This window comes from Schistocerca gregaria, chromosome 9 (genome assembly GCF_023897955.1).
Source record: "Schistocerca gregaria isolate iqSchGreg1 chromosome 9, iqSchGreg1.2, whole genome shotgun sequence".
Lineage (NCBI taxonomy): Eukaryota > Metazoa > Arthropoda > Insecta > Orthoptera > Acrididae > Schistocerca > Schistocerca gregaria.
This window is the reverse complement of record NC_064928.1, coordinates 239,236,167-239,260,026: the sequence shown is the minus strand read 5'-3', so window position 1 is coordinate 239,260,026 and position 23,860 is coordinate 239,236,167. Positions and strand designations below refer to the sequence as shown.

General features: G+C 38.3%; 1 protein-coding gene across 1 annotated transcript in view; it reads right to left on the bottom strand.

Moving 5' to 3' along the window:
* LOC126291813 (delta-like protein 1) overlaps positions 1-23,860 on the bottom strand; it is a 108,212-nt gene that overhangs the window by 3,159 nt on the left and 81,193 nt on the right. The window contains exons 4-6 of the mRNA XM_049985509.1: positions 20,273-20,464; positions 18,663-18,723; positions 13,600-13,730 (exon numbers count right to left, since the gene is read on the bottom strand). Coding sequence (XP_049841466.1) covers positions 13,600-13,730; positions 18,663-18,723; positions 20,273-20,464 — 384 coding nt within the window. The remainder of the gene's footprint in view (positions 1-13,599; positions 13,731-18,662; positions 18,724-20,272; positions 20,465-23,860) is intronic.

Genomic DNA, 23,860 nt, shown 5'->3' with positions numbered 1-23,860 from the left:
GTAACTTCATTACCTAATGGTTATTTGTATCAATTCTCGTTCAGTCGTTTATGTTACATTTGAAAAAGTAATGACTATATTTTAAAATTTTGTGGACTCGACCTACATGCATATTTACAGGCTGTCAATTATTGAACTATATGAAATAAAACTGTCATAACTTCTAAATGGTGTGCATTACAATGTTCAAGCTGCATGGTTGGCCGGAGGACACAATGGGAATTAGTAAGCACGTTATTGTTTGGCTTAGCAATAAAGCCCTCTTTGTCTGGATGGGTTCATAAATAAGCAGATTTGGCGCATTTGGCGAACTGAGAATCCGCATTTCATGATCAAGAAGCCTTTTCACCCTTAACAGCTGACTGTGTGGTGTGCACTGTCCAGTCGCAGAATAATTGGTGGGATCTTCTGTGATGGCAAGGTGACTACCGAATAGTATGTGAAGGTTTCGGAAGATGATTTCATCTCCATTATCCAAAGTGACCCTGATTTCAACAAGATGTGCTTCATGCAAGATGGACCTCAACCCCATCAAAGCAAGAGAGTGTCTCATGTCCTGGAGGAGCTCTCTGGGCACTGTGTTCTGAGACTTGGGTACCCATAGGCCACTGGCTTAGGCCTCAACTGGCTGTCATATTCTCCGGATCTGGACACATGCGACTCCTTTTTGTGGGGCTATATTAAAGACAAGCTGCACAGCAATAACCCCAAAACCAGTTCTGAGCTGAAAACAGCCATTCAGGGGGTCATCAACAGCATCGATGTTCTGACACTTCAAGCAGATATGCAGTACTTCGCTATTTGTCTGCACCATACCATTGTCAATTGGGCAGGCATATCGAACAGGTCATAACGTAAATCTGAATATTTGTAGCCAAGTTTACATATAGAATAAAGTGTGCGCACGCCGTAGTTTGTAAGTAATTTACATTTTTTTTTCACGTAGTTCAATAACTGTCACCAAATGTGTGTAGTTGGCAATCGCTCTGTCAGACCACAGTGAGCCACTATAGAACACAATCAGACATATACAACTGAGTTGTTTCAAAGTAAAGTTTCAAGATAGCACCACATACAGTCACTTGCATAAATATTCAACTGAAAATTTATTGAACATGGACAAGGTATTTTGATCAACTGTAAAAATTTAGTTAGTTTCTTCAAAGCCTATGTGGTTTACTGATATGTCATGTTACAATTATGAAATTTACTACAAAGGAGGTTCCACAAGTACTGTAACCCTTTTTTTTTTTTTGAAAGCAAGTTGATTTTATTCAGGCTTCCAATGCACCACATTACTCTCCACTCTTTCAGCTACAAAACCCCATTTTCCAACATAACATCTCAGTGTTGAACACCCTGAAGTCGTTTCTTTAATTTCCTGAGGGTAGGAAGAAACACTTCAAAGCTGATGGTTCTATCATGAGGCCGGCCAGGGTGGCCGAGTGGTTCTATATGCTACAGTCTGGAACCCACGACTGCTACGGTCGCAGGTTCAAATCCTGCCTTGGGCATGGATGTGTGTGATGTCCTTAGGTTAGTTAGATTTAAGTAGTTCTAAGTTCTAGGGGACTGATGACCTCAGATGTTAAGTCCCATAGTGCTCAGAGCCATTTGAATCATTTGTACCATGAGGAAGGACATCAAACAGAATATTCCCTTCAGAGTCCCAGAGGACTGTCACCATGACTGTACCAGCCAAGGGTGTTGCTTTGAACTTTTTCTTCAAAGGAAAATGCCACATAGCTTCCGGTTCAGAGTGATGAACCCATGTTTCATCACCTGTAATGACGTTGAGTCCCATAGAGGGTCTATACAAGGGCGATGTACTTGAGGACAATGTTATGGAAATGGAAGAGGAAGTAGATGAAGATGAAATGGGAGATACGATACTGCGTGAAGAGTTTGACAGAGCACTGAAAGACCTGAGTCAAAACCAGGGCCCCAGGAGTAGACAACATTCCATTAGAACTACTGACGGCCTTGGGAGAGCCAGTCCTGACAAAAGTCTACCAACTGGTGAACAAGATGTATGACACAGGCAAAATACCCTCAGACTTCAAGAAGAATATAATAATTCCAATGCCAAAGAAAGCAGGTGTTGACAGATGTGAAAATTACCGAACTATCAGTTTAATAAGCCACAGCTGCAAAATACTAACGCAAATTCTTTACAGACGAATGGAAAAACTAGTAGAAGCCGACCTCGGGGAAGATCAGTTTGGATTCTGTAGAAATGTTGGAACATGTGAGGCATTACTGACCTTACGACTTATCTTAGAAGAAAGATTAAGGAAAGGCAAACCTATGTTTCTAGCATTTGATAGACTTAGAGAAAGCTTTTGACAATGTTGACTGGAATACGCTCTTTCAAATTCCAAAGGTGACAGGGGTAAAATACAGTAAGCGAAATGCTATTTACAATTTGTACAGAAACCAGATGGCAGTTATAAGAGCCGAGGGACATGAAAGGGAAGAAGTGGTTGGGAAGGGAGTGAGACAGAGTAGTAGCCTCTCCCAGATGTTATTCAAGCTGTATATTGAGCAAGCAGTAAAGGAAACAAAAGAAAAATTCATAGTATGTATTAAAACCCATGGAGAAGAAATAAAAACTTTGAGGTTCACCAATGACATTGTAATTCTGTCAGAGACAGCAAAGGACTTGGAAGGATAGTGTCATTAAAGGAGGGTATACAATGAACATCAACAAAAGCAAAACGAGGATAATGGAATGTGGTCAAGTTAACTCGGGTGATGCTGACAGAATTAGATTAGGAAATGAGACACTTAAAATAGTAAATGATTTTTGCTATTTGGGGAGCAAAATAACTGATGATGGTCAAAGTAGAGAGGATATAAAATGTAGACTGGCAATGGCAAGGAAAGCATTTCTGAAGAAGAGAAATTTGTTACCATCGAGTATAGATTTAAGTGTCAGGAAGTCATTTCTGAAAGTATTTGTATGATGTGTAACCATGTATGGAAGTGAAACATGGACAATAAATAGTTTGGACAAGAAGAGAATAGAAGCTTTTGAAATGTGGTGCTACAGAAGAATGTTGAAGATTAGGTGGGTGGATCACGTAACTAATGAGAAGGTATTGAATAGGATTGGGGAGAAGAAAACTTTGTGGCACAACTTGACTAGAATAAGGGGTTGGTTGGTAGGACGTGTCCTGAGGCATCAAGGGATCACAAATTTAGCATTGGAGGGCAGCGTGGAGGGTAAAAATCATAGACGGAGTCCAAGAGATAAATACACTAAGCAGATTCAGAAGGATGTAGGTTGCAGTAGGTACTGGGAGATGAAGGAGCTTGCACAGGATAGATTATCATGGAGAGCAGCAGCAAACCAGTCTCAGGACTGAAGACCACAACAACAACAACGTTCAACTGAAAATTGTCACAACCAGCCTCCTAACACATAAGAAATTCCACAAAGGTGGTCCTCCTTTACTCTTTATGGTCTTTTATTAGGCGATGAAGAACCCAGTGGACACACACATTTGAGTACCCCAACTAGTGGAGGGATGTGTCAGCACTACCAACAGAGATGTCCAGTTGACCAGTGAGCTGTTTGATTGTGATTTGTCTAACAACTCAAATGAGTGTCCACACATTCCAACATTGCAGAAGTCACAGCTGTGTGCACTTGGGATGCGGAAGATACAACAGGTCTGGTGACCTTGTTACAGTGAAGACACACATCTCACCCAACAACTCACCATGCTTTTGTTCACTGCCAGGCCTCCACAGACATTATGCAAGTACCTATGAATATCTGTGATGCTCTGGTTTTCAGACAAAGAATCTCAATGACAGCTCTCTGCTTAGAATGTGCCTCCGTTACATGCTGCCACCTATCAAAATTTCATGAAACTACAGGGGCTGAACCAGAAATACCCACAATGTCCCACAGCAAATGTCATAGTTTTCCAACTGAAACTGGCCAAGAAAAAAAATGTATTGCATTATATATTGAACACCCCTTGTATAAAAAGCTGCTCACCTTCAACTTGGGCTATGGACATAAATACCTAGAAATGAAATTATACATTGATAATATTGTATAAAGTTATTTAATAATTAGTTAAAACTCCAAGCAATTGACAATTGAAGGTTAGGACTCTTGGGAGATTCTAATTCAAACACATCAGTAACAGGAGCATAGTGTACCAACATATTATGCAGAATTCTTTCTTACATGAAATGTTGTAAATATTCTCAGTTATCAGTGACATATGCATCAAATAATTATCACACTGAGTACCAAACACTGTGAATTTCAAAAATTTAAAACCCATAAACTTGGCTCAAAACCTAGAACACGCCAAGGTTAAGGCAAAAACTATTTGGAACTTTATTAACACAAACATAAATACTGATCAAATGAAACTGATCCTCTATGAAATAGCTCTGGAAGGGAAGGTGACACTTTCAAATCATTGACCATCAGATTAAACTCACAATGGCTGCAAGTACTGCTACCAGTAATGAACAAACATATATGGATGTGATGGATTTATGTGTGCAGACACTGCAGGCACCACCAAAGATCATAAGTTTCAAAAGTACAACCCTTAAGGATGTACAGAATTCATCAAAAATTAGTAATTTTGATGGCTGTAATGGTGTTTCTAGCACAATATTAAAATCTTGTGCTGACTTAACATTATTATCACTAAGCTATCTTTCTAATCAGGCAGTCACTCATGGCATATTTCCTGACAGAGTTGAATATGATGTAGTAACACCCACCTACACATCTGAAGGTAGCAAACCACCTCTTATTGCAAACATACACCACTCCTTCCAGTCTTTTGAGAAATGGCTGTGGTCTATGATTGAATACAGACTTATTTAATTGATCAGAACTTGTTAACTTCTCCTCAGTTAGGCTTTCTTGAAAGATTCTCCATACAGAGAGTGATACAAAATATAAAAAATGCAGTACTAGCACAGCTAAACAAGAAAAAAATATCCTGCCTTGTATATTCCGTAACCTTGCCAAAGCCTTTGATATTGTGGATTGGAAAATTCTACTAATGAAATTAAATTCTTATAGCATCAATGGCATCCATTTTGATGGATGGAATCTTACCTCCCTAACAGAAATCAGAGGGTCTCAGACTGTACCTAAGGCATGAAAGTAGCCTCAGGATGGGGGGACATAGCCTGTAAAATGCCGCAACTATCAGTACTGGGCCAATTTGTTTCTAACATTCATAAATGATCCTTCAGTGACTTTTAAATGGCAGCTCAAAAACTTTAATGTTTGTAGATGGCACAAGTCTACTAATCATGGGCCCAAACTCAATCCCAGCAGACACAGTTACTTTATTTTTAATTTTTCTGGTAAAATCTAAAAATTGTAGGGTCTGCTTGTAGCTGCTTATACTTGTTTGTTGTGGAACGAAGATACAATTGGTTTTTATGATAATGACTCGCATCTTGAGATTAAATTTGACTGCATTATGTTAAGCCATTAAACCAATATTATCTTTCAGAATTCTATAAGGCACATATCCTAACATCATCAAATGCAATGGATGTTGAAAAATCCATCAATAACCTTAAATAATTAAAGGTCATCACTGATGGACATTCTAGTTTGTACCAGTGTTGAACTTCTAATACAGGATGTATACGCACACAAGGAAAAAAATTCCTGGATTTCCCAGTTATAAATACACTTTCTCCTGGGTGAAAACACAGTTTTTCCCTGTTAACTGAAAGTATATTTTCTCTCAGAACTATATAACTCATCAATCCTTTGAATGGTTATGGTTTTATAGATGGGCATAATTTCTGGCACTTTAGAAAATGAAATTCAGGGGGAAAAACACATTTTGGAAAGATCTTTGATGTGCACCAACATGTATGCTGCATATTTTTGCATTACTAAAGCATAAATTTGAATTCCACCAAACGGGGAATGTTACTTTCCAAAGCATGAAATCGAGATTAACATGTACTTTCATAAGACAGTCATAGGTCATGGCATGTGATGTTGCCAGCTGATGACAACGGATATTCAGAGCTTAGAACACATGATGTAGTCAGCCAATAGCAACATCACTGTTAAGTAGCAAGAACACACAAACAGGAAAAGTTAATGGTTTAAATTAATATACACAGTGTTGCTACAAGAAAAGCAAAGCTCTCACATTCAATATTGATCTCTAAGGTTAATATGCTGCAAGAGAAGTTTACCTTTCACATATAATGTTGGTCTTTTGTGCGCGTATCACACAAATGTGCCAGTAAAATTTTTAATAATGACATAAATGTCTGACCTTCTGGGCTCAAAATTCTTCTAAATGGCTTGTCATCAATGAGTTGATTTTTAAATGAGTCAAATGCTCTGTGATTTAAGAAATTCATCATACATTCTCACACATAGTTCAACTTGTGTAAAAGGAAATTTACTTTGAAAGTAATGCTTTTCAAACCACCATTCGCAGTATTTTCCTGCAACCTGTTAGAAACATGTCAGTTTCAGCAGTTGCCAGAGAGTGACAGATAACAGCTTGCACAGCTACGATGACATAGGAGGCCCATATGTTAGTATGCGTAAAACATAAAAAGATCTTATATTATTTCATAAAAGAAACAAGGCATCAGAGAATACTACAAGAGCATTGGAATTTCATGACTCATACTAAAATGTGCACATTTAAAGTGCACATTCGTATGTCCAGATTCCCAATGAAGTAGGCCTTGACCTAATATTAAACTTTTCATTGTGGTTTTCAAGATGGAAATTTTCTTGGAGCACCAGTACTATGTTATCTCATGTTTGGTTCTTTATCATATGTGCTAGAAGATGAAAACATGCAGCGAACAGTTGAAACTAGCCAATAGTGTGGAATTATACATTTAGTTCCAAATATATTGACTGCCCCGGTGGAAAAGATTAATAAAATAAAATTTCCTTAACAAACCGACAAAAATACTTCATTGTTCTGCAAGGGAATTAATGCTTGAGCATTACAAAAGCGAAAATAAAAAAAAATCTGAAGCTAATAACATATTTTTCCTTCCATAATTATGTGAATGTATTTTAATTCACTTGATAGTTCCTGGCCACAAAAATCCATTTTTTCATTTGACGCGAGAGCAGTAAACGAAGAAGAAATAGGAAAATCACTAAATGTAAACATGGGTCATGTGGATACTACCCACTTCCCCACTATAACTCAGACTGCCCTGTGCATTAGTCCCGGATCTATGGTCATCAAACTATACTCAGGACAGTGGAAATTAAAATGCCCTGCAATGTTGCCTCTCCTACTTCTAGTCAGCTGACAACCAGCAAAAATCTTTGTTAGGAAATAATTTCACAATTCATTCATGTGCTCCAGTTTCTCAAATATGAGATCGAAAAGTAGTAGTACAAAATTTTTATACAAATTTGGAATCATCATATTTTTTTCTTCCATAATTTGTGTAATGTCCTTGGTTCTTCTCCTTCCTCATTCTAATAAACAGTCTTGTCATTACTAATTCTGTAACTACTACTGCCAATGTCAAAGCTTGTTCACCATTTAACTTCACTAACACTGCCAGAATCACCGGTTGAGTTATCTTGCAATTATTCTCCAGCTGCCGGCTGGGTGGCCGAACAGTTCTAGGTGCCACAGTCTGGAACCGCACGACTGTTACGGTCGTAGGTTCGAATCCTGCCTCGGGCAGGGATGCGTATGATGTACTTAGGTTAGTTAGGTTTAAGTAGTTCTAAGTTTTAAGGTCTGATGACCTCAGAAGTTAAGTCCCATAGTGCTCAGAGCTATTTGAACCATTTTTTTTATTCTCCAGTTGGGCTTTGTTACATGTTCGTACAATGCGTTTTCCACACTACTTCCAGAACAGAACTTAAAGTGTCTTCTAGCTGGAGGGACTATACAACTGGCCACTACTAGTATAGCGATCTGGCTAAACATTTTCTGCCAAAATTTCATTTTATTCGCTACACCAAGAAGATAATACATAATATTTCTTACCTGTTTTTCCTGTTAGTTGTTTATTTCCACTCTGGGAGTCTGAATCTATGGATTTCACTTGTAATTATAAGAACGCTCATCATTGACAAACCGAATCGACCACGTAATCAGATAGCAGTTGACATTCATCTGTTCGGTTTTACTGCACTCAGCTTGTATAGTCCCTTTTGTGTGCAGCAAAGTTTATTTCTAGTTGCGATGAGGATTTCCCTGACAGAGACATCACATACACTATGCACACATTCACAAATCATTCAGAAATCAATTTAGAATGTGTTTCAAAGTCATATGAATAATTGATAGAGCAACATGCGCTGGATGCTTGGCACTTTGTGTAACGAGATTTTTTCCCTCAAGAATATGAATTTGCCCCCCATCTCCTAGATCCGGGCCTGCTGGGCATGCATGAATCTGGCAGCTTGAGTGTGCCAGTAAAAGTTTCCTAATAGGATCTAGCTGCTTGCTGCGACTGGTTTCACAGCCAACAGCCGCATTTCTGTAGCCAGAAGTGCAGTTGATTAGTGGCACATGTGCATGATCCCGCTCGTAACTGCTAAAACAAATCTAATGCAAACAGTTGTCATGTCATGCTCATCAGAGGCAATTTGTTGTTACAAAGCATCGCAAAGTCTTCCTAAAGCCTTTGACACATTTTGCTGTTGGCAAATGTTGTACGAGCACTGCATTTAGTTTATTATATGCGGCACATTTCTTTTGCAATTTTAGTTTATTTTCATTTGTTCTCTCATTCATGTTTTATTGCTGCGGTATTCTGCAGTAGTGGGATACAGTAATATCCTTGGTTAGAGTATCGGCTCTTACCAGTCAAAATTACAAAAATTTAACTGAAAACGAAAACAATGGAAAATTCCTAGAATTCTAAAAAATTTCCGGGCTTTTCCCAGTTTTCTTCTGCATGAAAAAATTCCTGGGTTTTTCCCAGATCTCCCGGTTGTTCGGGGTACTATGCAACCTGTAATAGTATTTCGAAAAACAGCTATCCCATTAGTGATGAAGAAATGATAACACAATGTACAGATATAGCTGCCAGTATGTCATAGATGACCCACAACTGTCAAAGATTATTGATCAATCTTTCAACAGGCATTGCATTTGGCAATGCCAGGATATGTGCCTTAAAGAATGTTGGGACATCATGTTGTTTAATGGCTTAATGTAATCCAGCCAATTTTATCCTGAAGGTGCAGTTCACTATTGCGCAACTGGCTGTACCTTGATTCCACAGTAAACAAGGATTAGCAGCTACAGGTGGATTCAACAATTTTTTAGAAGATTTTACCATGAAAATTTTTAAGAAATGTTTTAAGTATGCATAGATTAAGCTGCAGTTGCCTACATGGGAAACTTATATGTTCCAACAGACAAAGGTCAGATAATAGGCGAATGGAGTTTCACAGCTAAGTGCATATATCTTAAGCCCACAGAGACACATAATAGCCAGTTTTAAACAAGCAATAATGACCGTCTAGCACCAGGAATAGACATTAATGGTTGTACACAGAATGAATCACTGCATGTAAATTCCTTGATAACTCAGTTGCATAATGAGGTAACATGAAGTCAACAAATGGAGAAACTAATCAAGAAACTCAGTTCAGTGTATTATGCCTTTAAAACAGCTCTCATAGCGTGGACCTCAAGACAAGACTGTTGGATTATTTTGCATATTTTCACTTCCTGTTGCCTTATGGGATTATCTTCTAGGGCAGTGCACCTAAAGTAAATAAAGTGTTTGTTCTGGAGAAGTCAAAAGTAAGAACAAGGTGTAAAGCTCCAGCAGGGCAAGCTGTAGCCTCCCATTTGACTCAGTACCACACCTAGATTCATTTTCAAAAACATGAACATATGTGGTATCAAGTGGAATTTGTGACTGGAATCAGGACTTTTTGGTAGAGAGGATGCAACATGTTATCTTGGATGGAGAGTCACCCTCAGATGTAGAAGTAACTTCAGGCATGCCCCAGGGAAGTGTGTTAGCATCCTTGCTGTTCATGTCATATTTTAATGACCTAGCACACAACATTAACAGCAAAACAGGGCTTTTTGCAGATGGTGCAGTTATCTATAATGAAGAACTATATGAAAGAAGCTGCAAAAATATTCAGTCAGATATTGATAAGATTTCAAAGTGGTGCAAAGATTGGCAGCTTGCTTTAAATGTTCAGAAATGTAAAATTTTTCACTTTGCAAAACAAGAAAACGTAGTGTCCTATGACTGTAATAGCAATGAGTCACTGTTAAAGTTGATCAACTCATATAAATACCTGGGTGTAACACCTTGTAGGGATATAAAAAGGAATGATCACATAGGTTCAGTCATGAGTAAAGCAGGTAATAGACTTCAGTTTATTGGTAGAATACTGGGGGAGTGCAATCAATCTAGAAAGGAGATTGGTTACAATCGCTCATGTGACCAGTTCCAAAATATTGTTCAAGTGTCTGGGATCCATACCAGAGAGGACTAACAGGGGATACTGAACGTATACAGAGAAGGGCAGTGCGGTCACAGGTTTCATGGGAGAGTGTCACAAATATATTGAAGGAACTGAACTGGAAGACTCTTGAAGAGAGTCACAAACTATACTGAGAAAGTCTATAACACAGTTTCAAGAACTGGCTTCAAATTATTACTCTAGGAATATACTACAACCCCCTATGTATCGCTCGCATAGGGATCATGAAGATAAGATTACAATAATTACTGCATACACAGAAGCACTGAAACAATTATTCTTCCCAAGCTCCATACATGAATGGAACAGAAAGAAACTCTAATAACTGGTACAATGGGATGTACACTGTGCTGTGCACCTCATGGTCATTTGAAGAGTATAGATGTAGATGTACACACTACTAATAACTAATTTTTTAACTTTTCATTTGAGTAGAGTATGTGCAAAATACTTGTGTAGTATAACCTGCATTTATCAAAACTTTAATCAAGCTTTGCCTCACTCAAACATATTATTCAGGCTTTTCTGTTCAGTACTCTGATTTCATTAATGTAACTTATTTTGTGTTAATTACAAGTTATTACCACAGTATGAGACAGGGAATTCTAATAGAGCTAATCACTCAAGTGGGCATGTTGACAACACTCATTACAAGTACTGGCATTCTGTGCTTGGAGTAATGTATTTTAATATCTGCAAAACTAACTTCAGAAATAGTTGTAATCAAGATTTGGATACACCCAAAATTACTTTCATTGTTTGCACCATTAATTCTGTTAGACTGCAGATATTACCACTATATTTTAGTTGCCATAATTTCACTAATTAATTAAACTGGCAGCTCAGAATTTGCTGAAATTTACACTATTGATTATAAATCTAAAGATGGCATCAGTATTCATATACAGGTAATTCCCACCACAGATTTATTATATGGTTCAATGATCTTTTGTATTTCCCTGAATTACTATGAGGGTTGGAACTTTAATAGTGGCAACTATTTATTTACAGCTCATACAAAATAGATACATGTTTCAAAGTTTTACTGACCATCAAAGCAATCACCAGCATTGTTTATAACCCGTTGCCAGTGATGTGGCACTGCCAGACAAATTTGTTCCACAACCTATGACCAGCTTAGAGACAGAAGTGATGACTTTTCTGCAGGACCTGACCAACATTTTGCAGGACAATGCTCAAGCACGCACAGTACAAGCTGTTACTGATTTGTTTGACTGATGGGGCTGCTAAGTGCTATACCACCTACTGCACTCCCCTGACTTAAGCCCTCATAAGTTCAACTCAATTTCTAAACTGAAGGAAACACTTCACGGCATTCACTTCAGAACTGCTACAAATTTGTCGGGCAATAAACTGTGCCGTTTGAACTGTCAACACAACTGGCACTGCCAAGAGTATCCTACGACTTCTACATCGCTGGCAATGGGTTATACACAATGCTGGTGACTACTTTGAAGGTCAAAATTGTCCAAATGGGACAGGAATCAGTAGAAGTGTGTAAATGTACAGAAAAACAAATGAGTATAATTTCAGAAATATTACATGATTCATTCAAGAGAAAGTGTTTCACAAATCAAGTACGTCAATAATGCATTGGTGCACCTCCGGCCTTATGTGACCAATTATTTGGTCTTGCATTGCTTGACAGAGCTGTTGGATGTCTTCATGAGGAATACCATGCAAAATTGTGTCCATTTGGCATGTTAGATAATGAAAATTGCAAGATGGTTGGAGGGCCATGCCCGTAATGCTGGAAACATTGTCAGTTGTGGAGAGATCTGGCAACCTTGCACACCAATGTAGATTTTTGGCAAGCACAAACACAACCATGTGCAGGTGGCTATTATCTTGGTGAAATGTAAGCCCAAGATTGCTTGCCACGAAGGTCAACAAAATTGAGTGGGAGCATGAGAATTTGAATCTCCTACATATTTACTGTGTGATGCATCTATGTACACTTGATTCTATTTTAGTGGATTTGAAGGGCGCTGCATATCTGACAAGATAATCTTCTGCCAATTTATACAGATATACATACTTCTTATTAGACTAAGCCACTTATTTGCTTCTGTATACTTCTTAACTGTTCTCAAGGTGATATGATTTGTAGGACACCGTGTGGTAAAAAAAATGAACTGCACCTTTCATGTGATTTTAGGTGCAGTTTCCCATGTACTTAACAACTTCTGTATCACTATGTTGTTTTTTAAATTTTGTTTTAGTGTGTTTTGGACTTTTAGTACATTAGACTGTTTACTGGCTTCTGACCATTTTATTGGCCATTTTCTAACTCATTTTGCTCTTATCTTATGGGATGCAGCACCATATTTTTCAAATTTTGGCAATTTTAAAATTTGTATACATGGCATTCTACATATGGAACACCATATTTTGTCAGCAAAATGTTTCATTTTTTCTTGCTAGTCCAGTTTTGCTAAATTGGGGTCATGCCATTATATGAAAGTTTGTATTTTTTCTCGTAGGCCAATATGAAGATGCCTTGTGTAAGGTGGAATATGTCATTGGAAGATCAATAAAATAAAAAATCCAGTTTTGTAACCAAGACTGTCTGTTCTTCCAAATTGGAGCCAACAATAAATGCAGCTGCTTACTGCACTACCATGACTGAACTTTGACGTACAATACAAAGTAATCGACGTGGTCTTCTGATGCATAGAGTTTTGTTGCTGCATGGCAATGCTGGATTCCATTGTGCCATTTGCGCCCAAAATCTTATCAGATTTTTTGGATTGGAACAGACTATCCACCAGTTGTATGGTCCAGAGTTTGTGCCAAGCGGTTTTCACTCATTCCACTGCCTAAAGAAGTTTCTACATGGCAAGTGCTTTGCAAAAGGTGATAATGTGAAAAAGAAGTTAAAGACCAGTTACCTTTACAGGCAGCAGACATCTATGACTTAAGGTACAAAAGCTTGTGGAGTGTTATGTCAAATGTTTAAACAAACATGGAAACTACGTAGAAAAATAGAGAAACATGTATGAAATTAAATAAAAACATTTTTTGAAAAAAATCTGTGATGCTGTATGTCTTATAAGGAATTGCTCCTTACTTTCCAAATAACTGTCATAACTTTTACTTACCTTGATCACACAACATTCCTCCCCATCCGGGTTCACAGTTGCACTCCCATGGACGGCGACAGGATCCGTGGACACAGCCAGGGTACGGGTGGCACTGATCACACCTGTCGCCCATCCAGCCGGTCTTACACCTGTGAAGGAGATGGGCCTGTGTTAGAGGGTGTGCTGGGCTGGTGTTTGCAACCAGACGTGGCTGGACAGCACTCTTCAGTTTAGGTAAAACATAGAAAGGTGGAATAATGCCACTTGATTTGGCACCACTCCCAACATAAATACTATTTTTTCTTTCCTTATTTCTTTTGTGTACCTGATATCCACTGCCCACCCAGCCTACAAAACATCCTGGTCCATTCCTATACCACTACCACTCCCTTCTCCTTGTCACAGGGGTCATATCCCTGTGGAAGATCCATGTGCAAGACCGGCTTGATTCATCCACTGAGTAAATCCTACCACATCCATATCACAGGTTTATCCTGTCTCCACCTGTGAAACCAGCTATGACACTGCCCAGTTCTGCATAAATTTCTGCTAAGCAGTTTGTGTCGGAACGACCACCGACTGGCTGTCCAGCAGAATGAACGGTTAATGTCAAACTGTGGCCAAGAGCAGCGTTGGCCACCAGTGATGGAGTACGCTGGTGAGCCCATCATGCTTAACTTTGACAGCTCCTTCACAACCTATGCCATCTGAATTCTGCCCTGCACCAACTTTTCTAAGCTATGTAGAAAGGAGTAACCCTTGCAATATGTCCTTCATTCCTGTAACCTTCCTGGCTTCAATTTGTGCTAATTACCTACACTCATACCCTCTGCCCTGTAGTCTCTCCTGCCACTGTGTCGTTATCATCGCAGACCTCATCGACTTCAGTACCTGTATGCTGCTTTCCTATCTTTTAGTGTAAGGGGAGGGAGGAGGGAGGGGAGACTGAGGAGGGAGGGAGCAAATTCCTGTGTGTATACAAAGGTGTGCTGAAAAGTAACATCTACATTTTTTTTTTTTTTTTTGTTTTTTTTTGTGAAAACTTATAAAGTCTTCTGAATAAAACATACTAACATTCTAGATATTCATTCTTCATGTCTACATATTTGCAGCCCTCTGCTGCTGTAGTATGTAACATGCCGATGTGTAATACAACAATGCCCGTGTGTGAGAAATGTGCTGTAATCGAATTTCGAACTGGAAGAGTTTGACTACACATGGAGAACTCTCTCCTTCAATATGACTATGCCAGACCACACACAAGTGCTGTGGCATCTGCAACAATCCGATACCTCGGGTTCGCTGACAGTGATCATCCTCCACAGAGTCCTGATTTGGCCCCATCTGATTTTCATTTGTTTACAGAACTTAAAGAACACCTTTGAGAGCTTTATTTTGATTGTGATGAAGTGATGCCAGTAGAGGTGAGGTTGTGGCTCTGCCTACAAGGGCAAACACTCTACAGTGATGGTATCAAGAAACTGGTTTCTAAATGAGGGAAATTTGTTTGTCAGCAGGGGGACTATGTAAATACATAGACATGAAGAATGTTAATAACATCCGTTTTATTTAAAAAGCTTTTAAGTGGTTTCACATAAAAATTCAGAAGCATTACTTTTGACAATGCCCGTGTATGTGTACTCTAGCCCATTTAAAAGATCTGTCTGAAAGCTAGTGAAGTTCTCATTCTTTTTTGTGCACCTATCAATGAATCAGCACTTCTACTGTCTCATGATTTCTTGCCTTTACTGCTAAATTATTTGCATTCTGTCAGAACTTTTCTTACCATACTACTCAAGTACATATACCACATACACATAAAGTACCAAAATTCTTTATTAAGTTGTAATTCTTTAAATTTATTGTTGCTGTGGCCTTCAGTCCAGAGATTGATTTGATGCAGCTCTCTATGATAATCTGTCCTTGTAAAGTTACTGACCTGCTTTTATGTTTCACATATCTCATAGATATTAATGTTTGTCAGTCTTCCACTGATAGTTATTGAATGAATTACACAATAGATTATAGTTCATCAGAAGATTGATGAATTTACTTTTTAATTCATTTAAACACATAATCAGCTTTGAAATAGTAATTTTTACAGGTACACAACAAATGTTAACAACTTACAGGGTCTGGGAGTGTTCTAGCAACAATTCACAAGAAGCAGCCCAGTTAACTAACATCCCAACTGCCCTAACACTACTGGCTAACAAACTGAGCGACGTAGTTTTGCACCAACTGGGTGCTCACCGTAGACTGCTTTGGAACCACATATGTTGAATACTTACTACACACTGAGCGGAAAAGGTGGAGATGATACTGATTGAACGCTCACTCCAGACTGCATCTGATGCATGTGATGCCTACGTAAAGGCATCAATAGTGAAAGTGGTCCCATTCTCAGGAAAATCAGCATGGAAGTAGATGAATGAAGCCTGCAGTGCCACTCACAGCAGAACCCTAGTGGAGATGGTTTGCCTATGCCTTAGTAAGACCCCTTATGTCAAGAGTGTACCTACTCCGTGTGGATAACTGTGATGCGTTCTGGTACAGTAGAGTATAAGGGGTGTGTCATTATGAATGAAGGGAAGGAAGAGTGAAACCCACTGCCAGCACACAGCCTACTTCTCTCCAAAAGCCTCAATGGGTCTGCCAAACCTAACGTCGCCATCTGATGGGTGGACCACCGGAAACAATGACACATACCCTCACTTCATGAGACACTGCGGACATGTTTGAAATTTAATCCAGGATATTGGTACAAAGTCGGATGATGAGAAACTTTGCACCACCACCCCTCCTCTACTCACTGGCCATTACTGGCAGTGAAAATTCCCCACCACTGGGATTCAAAGAATCTCACCTCCGAGTTGAGCATCACTGCACAGCTGTGTGTTAGTGACATCAGCTATGGAGGTGGGCATATACATACACAGAAATGACAACATGGTAATATGTTTTAGATATTAAGACAGCAAAAGTAAAAAATACAAAACCATATGAGGCAGCAAACCTATGTTGATTAACTATAATTTGTATAATCAAAAAATGACACAGCATTGGGTACTCTTATATGATGTTGACATTTCAATGTATACCAGGGTTTCAAAAAGCTGCCAAGAATTTTCTGGAAAGTTATATTTTGTAATTTGAATATCTTTTTAACTAAATTATATTAAAAACAAAGATTCCAAGACTTACCAAGCGGGAAAGCTAGTAATTCTGTGTGTGTGTTTGTGTGTTTTGTTGTGCCTGTCGTCCGGCGTTTTCCCGCTTGGTAAGTCTTGGAATCTTTGTTTTTAATATATTTTTCCCATGTGGAAGTTTCTTTCTATTTTATTTACATTATCATTATTTTTAACTAAATTGTTATCCTGGAATCAGAAAAATCAGGGCTACAAGTTACTAACTGTAGAATTTTGACGGGAAGATTATCATATAATAAATAATCTTACACATACCTCTGCAAATGGGGAAAATTTACAGCTTATGCCAGACAAACAAAACCACAAAATGCATATAAATAAAATATATTTGCTACTTTCAAAACTTCTGAAACTCTAGCAGAGATGCTACACCAATGGCAAGGCTAAAGGAAAAATACGAAGTGTCTCTAAATGGAAATAACTTCTCTAGATTTTTTTTTTTGTTTCTCTTTGGCCTTGTTTGGGCCATGTTTAGCTTGAGCTTTTCAGTTTCATCTCCATCCCCTTCCATTTACAAAACTTGTCCTTTGATGAGTTAGGGTCTTCTGCCATTCCTCAGTTTTCCTGAACTTTTAGTACATCTCTCTTACTCTTCTGTACACACATTTATCTGTTGTGTCTTCTGTGGTCAGGTGTAGATACATCAAGTCTTTTGTTAAGTTCTTTCCACCATATTGGGGTGGTCTTGCATCACTAACTGTATTCACATATCCTCTTGGGCAATTTTCTCATTCTACAGATATGCTTGGCAAAGTTTGACCATCCTTTCTTCTTTTTGTCTATCACTTCACTGCTCTGTGAGTACAGCTCCTGATTTCTTCTTTCCTCACAAATGTCACCTTCCTTTCTGTGGCCTAATATCTTCTCTCTGTCTTTCTCATCTCCTTTGTCTCTGTTTATCTGCTGTGAACAGACATTCATATGCATACAGTGCTCCTCATTTTATCAACATGTTGTCCTACCTGTGTTTAGTTTTGATAGGTTTGATTGCTTGTTGTAAATATGTTGCATAGTCTTGCAAGCCTCCTAATACTACATTTATTGACTTCTTTGCCTTGTCCAGTTGGCTATATCCATTCTCTCAGGTATCTGAACTTGTTCTCCTTGATTATTAGGTGTGCTGAACTCCCCCCCCCCCCCCCCCCCCTCCTAAAAAAAAAAAAAAAAAAAATCAGATTCATCACTTTTTTTGGCTTTCCATGTGATATTTTCAGGCCTGTTTTCTGGACCATCTCATGTAGCTTTTGCAGCATCATATTTTCCTAGCTGTCTGTTCTTCTTAGCATTACTGTACCATCAGTGAATACATTCAGATTGTCCTTGGATCTCAACTTTATGCTTGTTGTGCCATCTTTCTGGCATTGTTCTTACAATTCCCAGATTATTTTGTAAAAATTTCATTAGATAGCACTGGCCAGAACCTGTTGACCTAAGTCACTTTCGTCTCTATCTCAAAAGGTTCTGATACTTCCCCATAGAAGATTACTTTTGACTTAGTTTTTGTAAGGATCTTCTCAATCAGTTCTTTGATTTTGTAATTTATGTTGCATTCCTCTTATTCTCTTGTGTTTTATTTAAGGAATTTTGTTTCCTTTTCAGGAAACAGGAAAGAATGTCAGGTTATTTTATTAACATACTGTCAGCATTTCAAAACCTGTTAAGGAATGAAATGACAGGTGCTCTTTCTCCCCCTTATCATAACATATAAATATTTTGTTCTCTTATTATATTTCATTCACTTACACACCATTCTAATAATTGCTTTCACTGTCTGTGTAACAATTTTTGTTGGTGAACTAGTGTTTGTAAGAAAAAAGTGCACTTACAATCTGAGATATGGATTTCTGTTTTCTTCCTTGCATTGAATCTTACCTGCATTCTCCAGGTTTTCTGCAATAGCCTCTCTCCTTATGGCAGGTCTCAGCACAGATGGCTGCAAGAACAATATCTACTTAGTAAATCATGTAAAACTGCTATTATTTCAAGGTAGCAAACTTATGGTCAGTTGTTATGCTATTTATCTGAAGTATTTCCCTTAAAACCAAACCTAACACAGTTAAAGGGTCTGTTATTGTGTAAATGTTTCTAGCATTCGTCAGTTTATAACTTTTAAACCAAATAACAATACCAACTATGAAGGAAGTGCACAAAATGTTACTGTATACTCAGTGTACCATGTGAGTGGTTACTCACAAAGAACAGAATGATGTGAGACGTGATTGCTTATTGTGAATGAGTTGCACAAGCTTGTAGACCTATTGCATTTTCCTAATCCTGTTTATATTTTTATTAAGTAGGAAATATTGGCTAGTTACAATAAAAGTAATGAGAATTACAGGGTTTCAGCAGTTTTCGCTAATTTTTACAATCTTATACACCATTCAGCACTTCATATTAAACATTATGGCCAGGTGATCTTCTCGGTTAGATCCTGTACACTCTGTTATCACAGAATTCCTAATAAACCTAGACATGCATTTTACCTAGGCACTGGACTATTTCTTGTTTATATGTTTCATATTATAGGCCTTACTTTGTATCCTAAGATGGGCCACATTTTCTATGTAGAAATACATTTATCCATTGGCACTGTTGAATTGTAATCATCAATAAACCTCCTCATGTCCTGTTCTGTAAAGATCTGAAGTCAGATATGTAAAAAAGCCTCAAACATCTGATTACTTTGCAAATAAGTTAATGTCTTAAATATCTGACATTAAACAGACAAGTAAGTAATTTTCAAAAATATCTGATATTATGTTTAAGGTTGTTGGTAGTCAGTAAGTGCTCCAGATGGATATAGTTGGGATGATCTGCACTCAGTTTTAATCAAAGCTAGTTTCTCACATGTCTCAATGTTTATGATATTATGTTTCATGTACAATGTGTTTTACAATGACATAATTTTGCACATACATTCAGTGGTATATGTAGATACTGTTTGTAATAGGTGTTGGGAATATAGTAGGTCATAAAGAAGTAATAAATTAAATTTATCCTTCATTATTTTGTGTGTGTGTTTGGGGAGGGGGAGGGAGGGGTCAGCAAGAAAAAGTTTCATCAACACTTGAAATCATGTGAAAAGTTTGTTGAAATTATTCTCAAAAGCTGGATGAATATAGTCTGGGTAGTTTGTGCTCCATGGGTTACACTGCCCCAAGTCATTTACAAAGTTTCTAACTGCAACACTGCTCTTATTGTGTTAAATCTTTGGCATAACATTACACCTCTGAATGAGCAGATTACAGCAGCATTTTAAATATTTAAATTCACTCAAAAATTAAACAAAATGCTAAAAATCAAATTTTTCTTGCCATTGGAAGCCGTTAGGTAGGTAATCTGCAACTGGGCCTTTGCACCATCAACCAGTTTACCCATTTAGTAATACAGAAGCTGCAGTTAAAATGAAGTGGAACATTATTATTACTTCTACTATCAGTATTGCTACTGCTACTACCATTACTGAGGTGTGTCCAACTCACGCGTCTGGCACAGCAGACCAGTCCACCCTGCGTGGCAGCGGCACTCCAGTGGGCGGGTGCAGGTGCCGTGCTGGCAGCCGGGCAATGGCTGGCACTCGTGGCACGTCTCGCCCGCCCAGCCGAGCCGACACCGGCACTCGCCCGGCGCATCGCAGTAGCCCCGGGTTGCGTGGCAGTCCTTCCGGCAGATAGCTGTGGGACACCGATACCACGGCATTACACACACACACACACACACACACACAAACACACACACACACACACACACACACAAATTGCGGTCTCATGCACATTTGCAACACACAGAGATATATATTTAGGAGGGGGTGGGTGTTGGGGAGAAAGACAGGAGAGAGAAACAAAGAGAGACAAAGAGAAAGAGAAGGGTGGAGGGAGAGGGAGAGAGTGGAGTGGGCAGGGATGGTACATTCTGCAGGTCTTACCATACACACTTAAACAAAAAAGCAAGGAATAATGCATGCATTTTCACGTTGATTGATGATAACAACTGTCATACAGATGACAGTAATACATGATGGATAAATTCTGCAAGCTATTGATGAATAAAAATGATATTACATTCAGTCAGACGAAACCAGTGGTGATGAATTGAATGAACTGCAGCATTTTGATATGATTTAAGTGAACTAGACCAGGCAAATGTTAAACACCAATGCAATGAATAAGTTAAGAGAAATGGAAATTATGCTGACTAGGACCAACCCTGGATCCTGCACTTATCGTTGATTAAAACTCCGGTTTGTCACAAAATTTTCATTTGTCAAGACATACAAGGTAGGTTTCGCAACTACTGCAACCAAATTTATATATAAAAAAATGCATTTAGTGAACACATGCAAACAATCAATGAAAATATTTCGAAGTAGCTCTCTCCTGTATTGATAAAGTTCTAGAAAAGGTTTTTCTGGGCCTAGAGGGCATTCTGGAAGGCCTCCTCTGGGATCATATTTACAGCCTGTGTAACATGAGTCTGTATGTTTTCAATAGTGTACCTCTGTTCCCTTTAAGGCCCACTTATAAGCAAGGAAACAAAAATATGGGGGAGCCAGGTTAGGGCTGTAGAGAAGATGGGGAAGTAGTAGCATGTGGGTTCTGGCCAGACATTAATTGACAACAAAGATGCTATGGCTTGATGCACTGTCATTATGCAGTTTCCACTCATCCTTGATGTCACTTTGGCTGCAGACAACCCTCCTTTTCAGTCTTTTGAGCATTTTCAGTAGAAAACTACATTCACAGCAGTTTTGATGGGTATAAATTCTTGTCAACAATTCGCCTCCAGGGTCAAGGAAGGCAATGAGCATGGTTTTTGTAATGGGCTTGCTCATGCATAGGATGGGGCAATGTTGGAATGTGCCACTCCTCAGAAGTTTGACCTTTTATCCCCAAGTCATATTCATAAATCCATGATTCATCACCAGTGAAAACTAAGTTTAAAAAAATTAGGATAATTTTAACACACTTCCAAGAGTTCTTAGCACCAAAACATTCACATGTCCTTTGGTGAAGACTTATGGAACCAAATTGGTGCATATATTTTTCATGTTCAGATCTTCAGCTAGAATGAGATAAACCGATATTTGACCTTGTTTAGAGTTTCTGCTATCCATTAAAGGCTTTACAATCAGTCAGAATTCAAAGTCATACACATATGTCACATTTCTCCGGATTCAGAAGATCGATGGATCTTCACTGCAAGGTTCATTAGTAAAGTCCACTTGATCCTCAATGAATCACTTGTGCCATCAAAGAACTTGTCAATTTGTCAAGAAATCACTCCCAATGGCCTGTTGAATTAATGGAAATGTTTCACTGGCAAACTTCTTAAGTTTATAGTAAAACTTGATCACATAACATTGCTTCACAGAATGATCTATTGTGCCATGTTATGTAACTTCATAATGGGTTCACAAGAATCCACATCCCGACCCTCCAGTAGGAGGTGATGGATTTTGAGTGCATTTTGAAGTTAACACCCTCCCCTACTTTACCCAGCAGTTTAGAACGTGTTGTGGTGTATCGTTGTCAGGAAAAATTTGGTCACATTACTTATGGATCCCTCCTTGTAAAGTCCACTGCTGGTTCAGAATTACTCAACAGTTTTCACTTATAAGATTTTGTCTCATTGAATCTTCATTTACTACATCTCCACTGACTCCAATCATTTCATTTCAGTGAATTCAATTCAGCTGTGTTACACACATGTAGCAACAGTCCATTCGTGCAGTGTTGCTATTCTGTTCCACATACTCAGGGAGAGAACTTCCATTTTATTGTTCAGAGATCGTAGGAGGAAAACATCACTGGCAATGGAAGTGTCAATCAGGTTTACAGGTGTGATCAACTCAATAACAACTGTAACAGTTAAGGCCAATTTTGATATCCATGTCCAGATCTACATCAATATTCTATAAACCACAGTGAAATGTATGGCAGTTGGCACATCACATTCTTAACTTTATCAGGGCTTCTTCCAATTCCATTCACATACGGGCTGTGAAAAGGGTATTTACTTAATTACCTCTGTAAATCCTATAATAATTCAAATCTGATCTTTGCAATCCCTATGGGAGCAATATGTAGTAGGTTTCAGAACATTACTAGACTCCTCACTTACAGAGGTTGCTGGTGTGTTCCTAACTTCAGGAGGACATTCGAAACTCATCCCAGACTGTTATTTAGTGAATGAAATTTGAGGTTACAGAGTGTTGGACAAGATTCATGACTGGGTTTGAAATGTCATTGCAGATAGAACTCAACACATTGTTCCAAAAGGAACAAAATCAAGAGATTAAAAGATAATTCCAGAGCTACCCCAAGGAAGTGTGAGATGTCTGTTACTGTTTACAATGTATATAAATGATTCACTAGAAAATGTCAGAAGCTCTTTGAGACTGCTCAGACGATGTGTTTGTCCATAAGAAAGCACCAATGCCAACAGACAGTACCAATTTCCAGAAGATTGATGAATGGCGCAGGCTCTGGTAGTTGACCCTGAATTTAAATAAATATGAGATACTGTGCGTACATAGGAAAAGAAATCCACTGTAGTACAACTACATTATTGATGATAAATTGCTGGAAACAGTATCTACTTAATGATCAAATAAAGCAAACTGTAGGAAAAACTGATGCCACATTGAGATTCAAAGGAAGATTCTTAAGGAAATGTAAGTCATCCATGAAGGACAGGGATTACAAGGCACTTTTCAACCAATTCTTAAGTACTGTTTATCAATATGGGATCCTTGCCAAGTAGGACTGGTAGAATAAACAGAGAAGACATAATGAAGAGTGGTGAGTTTCATAATGAAATCATTTAGTTGGCATGAGAGCATTACAGAGATGCTCATAATACTCCAGTGGCAGAAGTTGCAAGAGAGAATTCTACATCACAGAGACGTTTACTAATGAAATTTTGAGAGCGCACTTTCCAGGAATAGTTGAACAACATATTACTTCCTCTCATATACATCTCATTAGACGACCCAGACGAGAGAATTTGAGAAATTAGTGCTATTACAGAGGTTCATCAACAATTATTCTTCTCACACATCATTTGCCAGT